The 15,100-nt window shown below is 43.7% G+C and overlaps 1 protein-coding gene and 1 long non-coding RNA gene across 4 annotated transcripts in view; one reads left to right on the forward strand and one right to left on the reverse strand.

The window, feature by feature from the left end:
• The window catches only part of LOC308481931 (cadherin-9-like), a 142,172-nt gene extending 128,885 nt beyond the window's left edge, over positions 1-13,287 (forward strand). For 2 of the 3 annotated variants that reach the window (XM_081014765.1, XM_081014766.1), the window contains 3 exons: positions 5,556-5,673; positions 5,770-6,021; positions 12,152-13,287. In XM_081014765.1, the coding sequence (XP_080870891.1) occupies positions 5,556-5,673; positions 5,770-6,021; positions 12,152-12,642 (861 nt within the window). In that variant the 3' untranslated portion in view covers positions 12,643-13,287. Of the gene's footprint in view, positions 1-1,990; positions 6,022-12,151 lie in introns of those variants that run through there. The other variant, XM_081014767.1, reaches the window with a different exon arrangement.
• LOC308482081 lies at positions 5,833-7,422 on the reverse strand. The gene is made up of 2 exons (XR_013988969.1): positions 7,009-7,422; positions 5,833-6,055 (listed from the first exon to the last, which is right to left on the reverse strand). It is a non-coding gene; the product is annotated as an uncharacterized lncRNA (long non-coding RNA).
• Positions 13,288-15,100: the final 1,813 nt, after the last annotated feature.

A 15,100-nucleotide genomic window follows, 5' to 3' on the forward strand; every position in this document is an offset into this window, starting at 1 on the left:
ATCGTTTCCAGGCCTTTGACCATTTTGGTTGCCCTCCTCTGGACACGTTCCAGTTTGTCAGTGTCCTTCTTGAACTGTGGTGCCCAGAACTGGACACAGTACTCCAGTTGAGGTCTGACCAGAGCAGAATACAGTGGCACTATTACTTCCCTTGATCTAGATACTATACTCCTATTGATGCAGCCCAGAATTGCATTGGCTTTTTTAGCTGCCGCGTCACACTGTTGGCTCATGTCAAGTTTGTGGTCAACCAAGACTCCTAGATCCTTCTCACATGTACTGCTCTCAAGCCAGGTGTCACCCATCTTGTATTTGTGCCTCTCATTTTTTTTGCCAAAGTGCAATACTTTACACTTCTCCCTGTTAAAGTTCATCTTGTTTGTTTTGGCCCAGTTCTCTAATCTGTCAAGGTCGTTTTGAAGTGTGATCCTGTCCTCTGGGGTGTTAGCCACCCCTCCCAGTTTGGTGTCATCTGCAAATTTGATCAGGATGCCCTTGAGTCCATCATCCAAGTCGTTGATAAAGATGTTGAATAAGACTGGGCCCAAGACAGAACCCTGTGGCACCCCACTAGTCACTCTTCTCCAGGATGAAGAGGAACCATTGATGAGCACCCTTTGGGTTCGGTCAGTCAGCCAGTTACAAATCCACTGAGTGGTAGCATAGTCAAGACCGCATTTTACCAGCTTCTTTACAAGAATATCATGGGGCACCTTGTCAAATGCCTTGCTGAAATCAAGGTAGGCTACATCCACTGCGTTCCCTTCATCTACCAGGCTTGTAATTCTGTCAAAAAACGAGATCAGGTTAGTCTGACATGACTTATTTTCCAGAAATCCATGCTGACTATTGGTGATCACAGCATTCCTTTCTAGGTGCTCACAGACTGTTTGCTTAATGATCTGCTCCAGAATCTTCCCTGGTATTGATGTCAGACTGACTGGGCGGTAATTATTTGGGTCCTCTCTTTTCCCCTTTTTGAAAATAGGAACAACATTTGCCCTCCTCCAGTCTGCCGGGACTTCGCCTGTTCTCCAGGAATTCTCAAAGATGACTGCCAGTGGTTCTGAGATCACATGTGCCAGTTCTTTTAATACTCTTGGATGCAGTTTATCTGGCCCTGGAGACTTGAATACATCTAAACTAGCCAAGTATTCTTGTACTATCTCCTTAGTTATTCTGGGCTGTGTTTCCTCTGCTGAATCATTTGCTCCAAATTCTTCAGGTCGGGCATTGTTTTCTTTATCGGAGAAGACTGAGGCAAAGAAGGCATTGAGGAGTTCAGCCCTTTCTGTGTCCCCTGTTTGCATTTCACCATCTTCTCCTCTGAGTGACCCCACTGTTTCTTTGTTCTTCCTTTTGCTACGAACATACCCATAAAAGCCTTTTTTGTTGCTTTTAACCTCTCTAGCAAGCCTGTTAATTGTGAGTTCTGACACCTCTTTTTCCAGAAAAATAGCATTGTCCAAAACTATATGCACAGTGAAACACAGGAATCCTTCAAAATCCCCACGTCACCAAATTTGACAATGCAGTTCCCCAGCCATGTGTACAAAAATGCATATACTAGGGTAAAGAGTTTACAAAAAATGCACATATTCATGAAAATAACACAAAACATATCATGTTGGGGGGAAATGCTTTGTGGAAATGTGTACATTAGGAAACATTGCTTACTATTGTCTATATTGGGAGAAAATCACACAAAAACGCAGATGAATTTCCATGAGGACCTTTAAATGAGTATTTCAAACTGATGTGGAAATGTGGAGAAGTGACTTTAATATTGGGAACATGAGAAACTGAGAGAAACCATAACCAACAGATTCACCCATCCCACACTGGGGGGCCTAAGAGCCTTATGATAAATTGTTAGAATTTGTCTTCTAGTTAGACATTTTCTCCTTGCATTCCTCAAGGCAGTAATTGCAGGGATCTAATTACATCCCTTTTTAATTAACTTGCTTATCTTAGTTTTGTTGTTTTGCAGGCCTCTACAAAGGGGAAGTTTTCTCTTGCTGTTTTGATGCTTATATGAGAAGACTTTTCCTGTATACTTCAAGAAAAATTGCAGGGCTTGATCATGACACAGAGGTTGAAAATGCTGACAGCTATTTGACCCCCTACACCCTCATCTAAGCCGTTGTACTTGCCATTTTTGCTGCAGGGGGAATTAAACAGGTAGCAGCGATTCTGGGAAAAAACAAAATCAACAATTCAAATAAAGGATCAGCTTTGACAATAAGGTTGTTTTATGAAGCATGGAGGATTGTGGAAACATATTCAAAACGTGTGTTGCCAAGTGCAATATATTTCTTCATGGTCCTGCCACAACTACATTATGTGGGTGGATGACTCACAGAGGAGGTTTTTTCACCCTTCTTCTTTCTCTCAATTGCAACAGGAAAGCCTTATCTACAAAAATAGAGTTATGCAGTGAGCAGGGAATGACTCTTTCTGGTGATCTTCTATTAAGATTTATGAGAGAATTTTTGTTTTTTTAAACTCACTAACTTGCCTAAAAATAGCCTGTTTATGAGAGGTATATAATTTCACCCAGAAACAATTTTTCATGCTTGCCTTATGGACACCGTCCTAAGTTTTGGGTCATTTCTTGGCAAGAGGTGTCAGTGAAAATACATTAACATCCCATTTCACCTGTTCTGCGGCTTACTTATAGAATACACAATTGCTGCAGCTAAACCCAGGTGACCGCTGACTCCAAAATGAAGATTTGTGTATTTATATCCAGAGCTGTTTATAGTCCATGCTGTTGTTACTGTTGGTTGCTGTTATGTTTTTAATGTGAAATGATGTGTAAAGTAATCCTAATTCAGCACCAAGGAAAGCTCAATTCTTCAATTTCCACATCAAATGAATTTGCATCTTTTATTCCACATAATTGCTTCTGCTTTTTGTTTTATTTTACTGTCTTGCATAATTGGCTCTGGGTTTGCTAGTCAGGCAGAGGAAATGACAAGGAGCTATGCAGGGGACAGAAGCACCCCCTCCTTTGCCTAGAAACCTTTCTGAATATGCAAACCCTCTGATTCCCAAGATTTTAGCAAGCCTTGCCTTCTATGAGCAGCAGACAGCATGGCAGGTCTGTGTCGCTTATCTGGTCTTCCTCGGTTTGCATCACTGCTGTATGCTGGGAGCAGAAAGGTTGGTACAATGAAAACACACTGGCAGGTATGCTGGATTGGCATTCCTCTCCATCACAGTATGCAACAATGACAGAACCAGAGGGAGTTCAGGTGAGCAATTCAGCCCCATCAAGCCATCAACTACTGCCCTTCACATTTCCACATAGATCGTCACAGCCATAAAGACTGGAAACTTGCTCCTGTGTTTTTAAATGGAACCTGATGCTCAGCAAACAAAATTCTAGACCCAATAAACACTCTTCAGGTTTCCTTCACTGAATTGCAGCATACACCCAGTACTAAAGAGACTCTTACTTTCCCCCTTAGTTGGTCCTTCACCAGTTAAGAAGCTCTGACTTTTGAACATCATTTAGTGCATGAGTGTCTATGTGTTGAATGAAGTCTTAAAGACTGCAAGGGCCCCTACACACAGATAATGGTTCTTACGCTTGTAGGATCATTGTTATTGTAAGCATTTATGCCCCATCCTTCCTAATGCCTGTCAGCTGCTTCCTCCTCCTTCGTCTCAGTATTGCCCATGTAGAACAGCAGGGAGGAAGGTGGTGGCAAAACTAGAATTACTTGGCTCCAACTGTCATTATCTCGGTCTCCATCAACTATTTGGGCTACCTGCATTGCATCCCACTAGACTTGAGGGGAACCAGCCACCACTGAAAAGACCAGTTTCATAGGCAGGAACATGAAAGGAGGACTATTTGTTTATTTATGGGGGTGAATGCTTGCTAAAGGGGGTCTTGTAATGTGGTGGGTGTAGGCTCTAGCTATTAAGAATCAAATCTGCTCCCATATTGGGGCCAATGAATATGTGATGTTCTTAACCACACTACTTTTATTTGGGAGAAGCAGCTGTGGGGTTCCAATCTGGAACATGTTCCTGATCCAAAGCTGAGCCGCTCACTGGTTTTCTCATTTAGTCACTCTAAAGCAGTGTTTCCCAAAGCGGACGATACCACTACCCCCCGGGATGTGTGTGCTGGAACGATCCAGGTGGTGGTAGTAGCCTCGGGTGCAATTGGGGGGCATTGAATAAAAATGAGCGGGCAGAGGAAGCATAAAGAAAGAAGAAAAGAGAATTTTGAACAACCGTTTCTACAGTTATATGCTGTGTACTGATGCTTACCGCCAGGTCAGGCACCATTGCTGGATGGCAACAACACCTCCCCCAGATTCAACAGTTGTGCTAGCAGTGAGGAGTTTTCCTGGGCTTGGGTGAACATTTTTTGGCTTCAGCCAGGCCCAGGAAATGGATTGCAACTTTACTATGTTGTAGGACGTAGAAATATTGAAACATTAAAAAACACAAATTTGTCACTGCATCTTTCTGTTTGTTCGCTTAGAGAAGTTGGATTTCCAGGGGCACTGAATTGTTGTTGTTGTTTTGGAAAGGGGGCAGTAGGCCAAATAAGTTTGGGAACCTCTGCTCTAAAGCATGGCAGAATATTGGGAACTCGTTCATATATGTACGTATGTATGCATAGACATACAGACACCAAGACATTTCAGTGCATGTTTGGCTTGTAGGATTTCCCCTGCCACTTCCCCATGCTCGCTCTCAGCGGTTCATGTCAGCTCTTTTGTCTTTTCAGATAAAGATGAAGTGGACTAGCTTGTCTTTTTGAGTCTGCCAGTATCGCTCTTCAGCTAGCATTACATAGGGCTTACTTCCCCCCCCCCCTTTCCGTCCCCTCGCAGCTCCAGCTGAGCATTCTGCTTCATCCCTGTGACTTGAACAGGGACTTGAAATCTACTTGACAGTGGGTAGTGCATGTGGAGTAGCTGTAATTGTAATGTGAGGCATTAGAAGTGGCTGGAGATTCCAGAAGGTCGCTGTTGAGCTTGCCAATCAGGACTTTGAGTATTATACAGAGCACCAAGGGCTGCCTGCTGAAGCTAAGAGCAAGCCATTGTTTGTGTGCTCTGAGGAGGATGCAAAGTCGAACAACCTGAATTGACATATGGGTGCCACAAATAAATGCATGGGTGGAGGTGGTTTTGCACCTACTGCAGTGGAAAGTGGAAGGCGGTGATCTCCAAGTGTGCAAAGACAGAGATCCTAAGCATCAGGAATACCATTCTGACATAGAAAGGAATTTACTGATCCACTTATTGAGCAACTCCTTATACACTTCCAACAAACCCCATGGTTTTCTGCAACACAATTTGAAAAGAACTGTGCTAGGGCAATAGATGGCAAGCAGCGAGCAACATTCCCTCACAGGTGTTGTGAGTTGTGCCTTATCCGTAAACCAATCTCCAGTATGAACTCCACACAACAGTAGTAAAATGCCATTGATCTGGTTCTTCTGAAGTCATTTCAGGTATTTCAGAATTAGAGCTTGAAAAGGTGGTTTTAATTTTCTCACAACATGTTCCTATGTTTCCTGGCAGCTCATACAAACCATTAGTGCTGTGGACAAGGATGAGCCACCACGTGGACACAAATTTTTTTTTGAGCTGGTGCCAGAATACACAGTCCATCCAAACTTCTCCATCGTGGACAACAAAGGTAGGCTCTAATTATTAGCTCTAGGTGCCCTGTTTTCATCCCTGCACGTAAAGATTCCTAATGTGAGTTTCCATTTCTCTTGGTCTTCTGGTTCAGATAACACAGCAGGCATCATAACAAGAAGGAATGGATACAGCCGGAATAAAATGAGCACCTATGTCCTGCCAGTGGTAATATTTGACAATGACTACCCTATCCAAAGCAGCACTGGCACACTGACTATCCGGGTGTGCACCTGTGACAGCCGAGGGAACATGCAGTCTTGCAATGCTGAAGCTTTGCTCCTTCCAGCGGGTCTTAGCACAGGAGCCCTCGTTGCCATTCTGCTCTGCATCGTGATTCTCCTGGGTAGGTGATTCAGTCCCTTTCTTTTGCTTTACATCTGAAAAATGATTAAAATGTCCAGACAAGGGGAAGAGGATATTTGACCTAGGGGCCAACTTCTAGTCATTCCTTTTTCCAGACCTGAACAAATCAAGTTAAGAGGTGCTTTAATATGGGAATAGGTTGGCTCAATTCTGTAAGGTAAAGGACCCCTGGACAGTGAAGTCCAGTCGAATTTGACTATGGGGTGCAGCACTCATTTATGCTTTCAGGCCAAGGGAGCTAGTGTTTGTCTGCAGACAGCTTTTCTGGGTCATGTGGCCAGCAGGACTAAACTGCTTCTGGAGTAACAGAACATCGTGATGAAAGCCAGAGCACATGGAAACATTGTTTTACCTTCCCACCGCTGCAGTACCTATCTATTTACTCACGCTGGCATGATTTTGAACTGCTAGGTTGACAGGAGCTGGGATAGAGAAATGGAAGCTCACCCCATCTAGAGGATTTGAACTGCTGACCTTATGATCGGCAAGCCCAAGAGGCTCGGTGGTTTAGACCGCAGCGCCAGCTGCGTCCCAATGCTCAGTTGTGTAGGTCAGCTGTAACCAGCTGATAGTTTAGATACTAGTGAGGGAACATGCAAAACAACATGTTGTACTTGCTGAAACTCAAAATTACTGTTTTGGAAAAGTTACATAGCTTACACATCCGAAACATACATTGCACATGCTCATTCTTTAAACTGGCATTTTTGCAAAATGAAAATAGTTCATACTATGGGTTCAACAGTACCTCTGTATAACCCACCAGGTGGTTGTGTGCCATCCTATGTCTCTGATCAACAGCCCCAAAGCTCATTGCAAAGAGATCAGGGGAATTCTGCCAGATGCCCATAGTTCAAATATCAACTGAGATACAAGGATAGTTATATTTAATAAGATTGCATACTATCTAACATGCTGAGGTGGTGAAAGTCATGATGTATGAGCATTTCTGCCAACATTGACATACCAATGAAGTGGGAATGGCCTATGTCAGGAATGATCTTTACTTTCTGAGGAACGGCCATGTCTCTGCTTTGCTTGTAGTGACTGTGGACAATGCTGCCTCTTGGCCATGTGTCAGCCTGAAGAACTATATCTCATCATCCATTGTGATGTCACAAAGTTAGACCACAATTCTTTGCTTGTGTGCAACTTATCAACACTAAGATCAAAAGGAAGAAAGTTTCACCTAGTGGGGTCAAAAGTTGGGAAAAAAAGAAGTGCCAGAGGCATCTTAGTTTGATGTAGTTCTGTGCAGCATACAAATTAATCCAAGGTCCAATTCAGGTGGCCTTCTCCCAATTAGTGGTTAATTAACAAAGCTAGAAAAATGAAGATCCTTGCTGTGTCTGAGATCTGTAGTATCAGATTAAGAATTGACACATCATATTTTCAAACCATACATATTTTCAAACCATACATATTTTCAAACCATACATATTTTCAAACCTAATGGGCGGCACCCAATGAACAATGGAACCTCCCCTCTTCTCTTCTCCCCATGCCCCCTTGTGCCCTCCTCAGATCTGCTCTGGAGGCTTAGGGAAACTCCAAAAGATATTTAGCAGGCACATGGGGAGAGAAGATGGAGGGGAAACATTTGTGTGGTGAGGCCCTGGGCCCCACAGTTCCCTCAGAAATAAGCACACAGACATGAATATGTTGGGTTAATGGGATAAATTAGCCCACAACTTTATTGGTTACAGATGTGAGCGGTTTGGCTTAGGCAATTGGATGAAACAAGACTATATCCTGACTCCTGCCAGTCTGCAGGGGTCCTGTAAGGGTCAGCCACTGATAGGGGGAGCCCTATGATATATATCAATTGAGCACCCCCAGGGTCACCGATGGGGTCATGGCATGGCCCTAGCCCATGCCCAGGCTTTGGGCAGGAACCACACCCCCAGATCCCCTTTAACGGGATACGCTTAACATGGAGGGTCAGGCCAGAGGCAACAACTGCCCCTCCCACGACAAGGCTTACCTAATGCCTAACCTTACAAAGTTGTGAGGATTGCTACTAGGTAGGCGAAAACCAAATGGCTGGTGCCAATTTGCCAAGTGGAAAAATTCATACCTGGCCCCAACAACCAGGCAACCGACATTAGTCGTAGCAAGGCCATAGTCAAGCAATGCAAGAAAAGAGGGTGGGTGGGCTGGGAGATCCGAGAGAGGAGACAAATGGAGGCTGCCCTCCCCAGCTGCACTGTGGTTTAAATGCCATATGGCCATGCCCCCCGGCTAACCTGATTGGTCAGCCAGGGGACGTGACGCGGCGGCTGGGAGTCCTAGTGATGTGGGTAGCATCCCTCTGCCCACAGCCAGGTCACTGAGAGGTCTCGGGTTGCCGCCCACAACGCAGCCCCCCCAAAGGGAGCCATTTTCTAAATACATTTTCTTTCAAAATTTGCATTTTTAGACATACATTATATTTATTTGGGGGTGAGTACTGCTTCAGAACATCCAGGAATGATCTCATCAGGGAAGCATGTCTGGTGCCACCACAACTTTCAGACACCAAGAAACTCTTGCTTACCCATGCTTCTCCTCCCCAGCCCTCTGCAGTTCTGGGGCTTTTCCCAACTTCCCAGAATCAATTTAGGGGCAGGCATGGTAGGAAAGGAGAGGAAGCAAAGCCTTGTTGTGTTAGTGGGACTTGGCACTAGCACAACTGTGGCACTAACTTAGTCATGTTCATCAATTTCAATGGATCTCCCCTTCAGTAAAAGTTCACTGACTACCACCCAATAATTATAACATTATAGTTTGTTTCGAAGGGCAGAAAGCAACCCACCACCAAAGGAATGTAAGTGCAGCTGAAGATGAACTAAAAGCACCCTGGCATGTTGCGTCGTTTCCTGCTGTTTAATGCAGCAATTAAATTTATGATGAGCTTTTACAAGTTCATAAAAAGTCCCAAATACAAATGCAGAAGAAGCCACTTCTCTAATAAGAGGGCATCTCCTCTAAGGATCATGCTTTTAACTGTTGAAGTATGAAACTTGATGTGTTGCCCATAACAACAACAGAGAAGAGTGCTAAAGGGGGATAACTGAATAGACTGAAGAGCCAGGGAGAGTATTCTTTGTAGTGAAGGCAAAAGGGAAGTGCCAAGGTTCTCGAAAACTTGTTTGTGAAAACAGCATAAGTAGAATAGACCATGCACATTTATTAGTCGACTTGCTTCAGCAACATCCTCACTACAATATAACCTTGGTTGAGTCATTTGGTACCGATGGGCACCAAATGTATGCAGAGGGTTCTGAGCATAGCTGTCAACTTACAGATTTGAAAATAAGGGACCAACAGCCTCGAAAATAAGGGATCAGCAGCCAAAATAAGGGATCAACAATTACTTTGATAAAATACATATTTTGTTGTGTGCAAATGGCTTTAGATACTTATTAGGTCCATAAATTACCATATAGCATATATTCAACACACAAAAAAGCAACAATTTGTTGTTGACAAAGCACAGCTGGACATAGAAAGGGCCCCATTACCTTCAGTAGCTTATTTAAGGGACATCAGCAGCAGCGGGACATGGCGCTAGGATAAGGGACTGTCCCGCCAAATAAGGGACGCTTGACAGCTATGGTTCTGAGAGCAGACCAGCTAGCTTTCCCTCCTAAATGCCAGCATAGGTGCCATCCTACTCCACCTGACGATGCTCATAGGTGCATAGGAAGCTGCCTTATATTGAGTCAGACCATTGGTCTATCTAGTTCAGTACTGTCTACACTGAGGACCAGAAATTTCTCGTCCATGTGGCTAATTAGCCCCTTGAGGCCTTCTCACTTGGCCCACAAGGCCATTTTGACCAAGCCATGCCTACCTGACCTACAATGGGGCTGCCTGCTCATTCCACTTGCCGCTGAAGACAAATGACCATAATGGTCACGAATCCAGGGTTGGCACAGTCCATAAGAAATCCAGTTGCAGCAGGCTTATCTTAAACTTGACAATAACTTATAATAAGACTAAACCTTAACACTACAGCATACAGAACAAAACACCAAACCAGAACAAAGAGATAGAAAGAGAAAGTGTGAAACCCAGGCTCCTCCTGACCTGACTATTATAGTCAGCATGAACTTGGTGGAAAGGATAACAGAACCAGTTTAAACCAGCTGTACTCAGCTTCCCAGAAGGAATAACCCAAACATCAGAAACCTTCTGCCTTCTTCTTCCACATTGAAAGAAACCTTCCAGAACACTCTTGAACTAAGTAGAATAGGAAAGAAACATCAGACCAATACAGTCATACCTCGGGATAGCTTCAGAATAAGTATTTTCGGGTTGCACACTGCGGCTACCCGGAAGTATTGGAGTGCGTTACTTCTGGGTTTCACCGCTCGTGCATGCACAGACGGTCAAAATGGCGTCATGCACATGAGCGGAAGCGGCGAATCGCGACCTACGCACGGACGCGGGTTGCGTTCGCTTCTGGATGTGAACAGGGCTCCAGAACGGATCCTGTTCGCATCCAGAGGTACCACTGTACTTTCTGTACCAAGAAATGCAAGCTGACAGTACTCGCCATACCCTGTTCCATTTACACCTGACTAAACCCTTTACACATTACCCACCCCTTCACCTATCCCCGCACAGCTTGCCACAAACCCTTTAAAAGGAGGGGCAGGCACTCTGGCAAATGGTTTTCTGAATCATCTCCCTCCTCCATTAAGCCTCGCTGTATCAATGTTTAATAAAGGGAGAGAAGCACTTCACAGAGCACTCTGCCAAACCATTCTGTGAAGTGCCTTCCCCTTCCATTGAACCTTGATGCAGCTACATTTAACAAAGGGTGGGAGTAGCTTCACGGAGCAGTTTGCCAAAGTGTGCTCTACTTCCATAAAACCTCGCTGTGCACATGTGCAGCCAACTCTCCTCCATTAAACAGTTCCAACATGCTAGAGTTGGTGTGGCCACCAACTGGCAAACTACAGCATGATGACAGCCTTACATTTTTATGTATAGAGGGAAATAGAGGATGTTGAGTGTGATGCAGGTAAAAAAACAAACTGGCTCGGTTCAAATAGCAATTGGAATTTTCCAAAGACCTACAATCTGCTGATTGTCAGATCATCACAAGACCCTTTCAAAGCACTGTGCAAGATGGCACTTTGAAGGGGGATTCTGTAGAAGGCAAAAAGGTCAACTGTCTCCTCCCACCTCTCAAACTTAGCTCGGACTAACACATTTCTCCACCCCATTCTATACTGATGGGCAATGACTCTCCAGAATTGCAGGAAAAGTGTCCCCCAGCCCTCCCAACCCTGCTGGGGAGTCAAGCTGGAATCTTCTGCATGAAAAGCAGTTGCTCTGTTACTAAGCTGCAGCACAAACAATATTAGCCTGAAGAGGGCACTGTGCATATGTAGATGTGCACCTATATGGCTCCTTCAGGGGGAAGGGGGACTTTTTTCAGTGTTATTGTCCCACGGAGGGAGTCCGTGCACACAAACTGACACCGATTGCACATCAATATCTAGTGAGACTGTCAGGACTCACTTCAGGACTTCAACAGATAAATCCTATGGTTGCATACTCATAAGTCTGATTGAATTCAGTGAGCTTTACTCTTGATAAGCATTTACAATCATACCTTGGAAGTCAAACAGAATCCGTCCAACTTCTGAAATGTTAGGAAACCAAGGCGCAGATTCCAGTTGGTTTCTGATTGCGCAGGCGCGCCAGAAACAATAGTGGAAGCCAAGCCAGGTGATTGGCTTCCCCCCAAAAAAGCGTTCGAAAACCGAAACACTCACTTCTGGTTTTTGATTGTTTGGGAGCCAGAACGTTTGACTCCCAAGGCGTTCAGGAGCTGAGGTACAACTATATATGATTGAAGTCCTAGGTCCCATTAATTTTAATAGGAGAGTCAAGCGCACACCTATTGTGATCAATGAGGCTTTTGAACTGCTTTGTCTAGGTGATGCCCTTTTAATTTGCTTTTCAGTATCCACCTGCTTATTTAGCCTGTTTTATTTATTTATTTATTTATTTATTTGTTTGTTTGTTTGTTTAAAATTCTAGACCGCTTTTTATTTTTAATAAATATCTCAAAGCCGTTTGTCTGTTCCTTACTTGTCTTTGTTTGCTCCCAGTTTTAGTCGTGCTGTTTGCCGCAATGAAGAGGCAGAGGAAGAAAGAGCCCTTGATCATTTCCAAGGATGATGTCCGAGACAATATTGTGACCTATAATGATGAAGGAGGTGGCGAAGAAGATACTCAAGCCTTTGACATTGGCACACTAAGAAATCCCGAAGCCAGAGAAGAAAGCAAAATGAGGAGAGATGTGATGCCAGAAACTATCTTCCAGATAAGGAGAACTGTGCCACTGTGGGAGAACATTGATGTCCAAGATTTTATCCATCGAAGGCTAAAGGAAAATGATTTGGATCCAACAGCACCTCCTTACGATTCTTTAGCAACATATGCGTATGAAGGGAACGATTCTATAGCAAATTCGCTTAGCTCTTTGGAATCACTCACTACAGATGGTGGCAACCAAGATTACGATTATCTCAGTGACTGGGGACCTCGGTTTAAAAAGTTGGCAGATATGTATGGTGGAGATGAGAGTGACCAAGACTGACATCCCAATCCAGGGATTCCAAGTGCAGATGAAAGGTTCCATGTGGCGAGCCAGATCTGCCCCATCCTTCTCAGTGACAATGGCTCTGTGTGTCCAGCCCCAATAAATATCTGCAGAGCATTCCTCAAGGTTGTAGAGAATGGGAGAGGTCTTACATAGAAGGAAGGGGCTTGTGTGCTTACACTGGAGACTGGGCAGCCTTGGATTATGGCCTAATAATAGCATTTTGTGACTTGGTCAGTGTTGATGGGATTAATGCCTCTGTATCTAGATAAAAGTGGCCTACATTCTCTTACTTGGAAAAATACAAAAATAGGTGTTTGTCTTAGTAAGGGTTTGCTTAACAAGTCTACGTGAATGAAACTGGTTAGATTTTATAATTGCTATTTTAAGACAAAACTATATTTCACCCTCTCTGCCTAAGATGTTGGAAAGAAGATACTCAGCACTTATGAAAAGATACCTAAAAAGGCTTTTTGTGCCTTTAATAAACAAGTTGGAAAGTATAACTTTTTTCTAAAGGAACACTTTGCTTCACTTTTCCTACGACTGTCTGGGACAATATGTACCCATCTTATAATCTGATTACACCTTAAAAATAAGAATGAATATTACTGCCATATTTATTGAGTAAAAGAATGTCTGTGTGTTGATTCATGATATTTTTATATATGTATATTTATATTTTTGTATTTTTATTAAATAAATTAGTATTGATAAATAGACGGCTGGTTTCATTTGCTCAGCATGTGGGACGCTTGAGTCAATGATAGGAAATTCATATTTTAGCCTTTCCCAACCCAACCTGGTGCTCTTCACACGTATTGGACTATGACTCCCACAGCCCTAGCTGGCATGACAAATGGTCGGGGATGTTGGGAGTTAATCAACCAATTCCAAAATATCCAAACCAAAATGGTCAAAGGCCTGGAAACGATGCCTTATGAGGAATGGCTAAGGGAGCTGGGCATGTTTAGCCCGGAGAAGAGGAGGTTGAGGGGTGATATGATAGCCATGTTCAAATATATAAAAGGATGTCACATAGAGGAGGGAGAAAGGTTGTTTTCTGCTGCTCCAGAGAAGCGGACATGGAGCAATGGATCCAAACTGCAAGAAGGAAGATTCCACCTAAACATTAGGAAGAACTTCCTGACAGTAAGAGCTGTTCGACAGTGGAATTTGCTGCCAAGGAGTGTGGTGGAGTCTCCTTCTTTGGAGGTCTTTAAGCAGAGGCTTGACAACCATATGTCAGGAGTGCTCTGATGGTGTTTCCTGCTTGGCAGGGGGTTGGACTCGATGGCCCTTGTGGTCTCTTCCAACTCTATGATTCTATGATTCTATGATTCAAAGGGCACCAAACTAGGCCAGTGGGTTGTAACCATTTGTGGGAGGCAGGTTGCTTTGATTTTCAGAGGTATGAATTAGATGTTAATAGTTCCTGTTCTCTGGACACCCCGAGAATGATTGGACTGTGTTGTGGAACTCTCCACTTTGAGGTTTGTTGCCTAGCAGAGACCAATAACAGGTAGCAAAGCAGAAAGGATTTATTCTTGCACAAGAATGCTGTTCCATCTACCTGGCTGTGCAGACAATTGAGCCTATCTGCAGGTTACATTTTTTTAAATACAGTGGTATCTCGGGTTACATATGCTTCAGGTTACATACGCTTCAGGTTACAGACTCCGCTAATCCAGAAATAGTGCTTCAGGTTAAGAACTTTGCTTCAGGATAAGAACAGAAATCGTGCTCCGGCGGCACGGCAGCAGCAGGAGGCCCCATTAGCTAAAGTGGTGCTTCTGGTTAAGAACAGTTTCAGGTTAAGAACAGACCTCCGGAACGAATTAAGTACTTAACCCGAGGTACCACTGTAGTTACCCCCAGAGCTTTTTTTCTGGGGGGACTCATTACTGGCGCTTTTTTTTTCTAGAAGAAAAGCACTGGTTTTCCCACAGGTGATACACACATCTTTGATTCCAACAGACCCCTGTGTGTCACCCAATCACGTGTCCCCAATCCGGCTTGCCCCACTTTTGTGCAATTTTTATAGCCAACCTTAACTATGCATTTTGGGAACTATATCTCCCTGTCGCCCACTAAGTCCTCCCTAACTTCCTTTGTTCTTCCGTCAGTTAGCACAATCTACTTAACACATAGCTCAACCACAAGCTCCATCCATTCATTACCTTGCATTTAAGAGAGTTTCCTGTTGTTGCCCGGAACAAGGTGTTCAGAGAAGCAACTGTTAGCTGTTTACAAGCAGGGGTTGAATTTCTCAGGAATAGGCCCTAGATTTAGCCTGGGGCATTTTCATCTCTAGCTTAACTATTATTTCGACTTTAGCTCATTTCTCTCTCTCCTTCTCTCTTTGATATTAATATTTTATTTGGTTTCAAGATTCAACATTATATTTTGACACTCAGTAATTATAATTCTGTTCTGCAACACTAACGACTTCCCT

This window comes from Podarcis pityusensis (genome assembly GCF_964106645.2).
Source record: "Podarcis pityusensis genome assembly, chromosome: 7".
Taxonomy (NCBI): Eukaryota; Metazoa; Chordata; class Lepidosauria; order Squamata; family Lacertidae; genus Podarcis; species Podarcis pityusensis.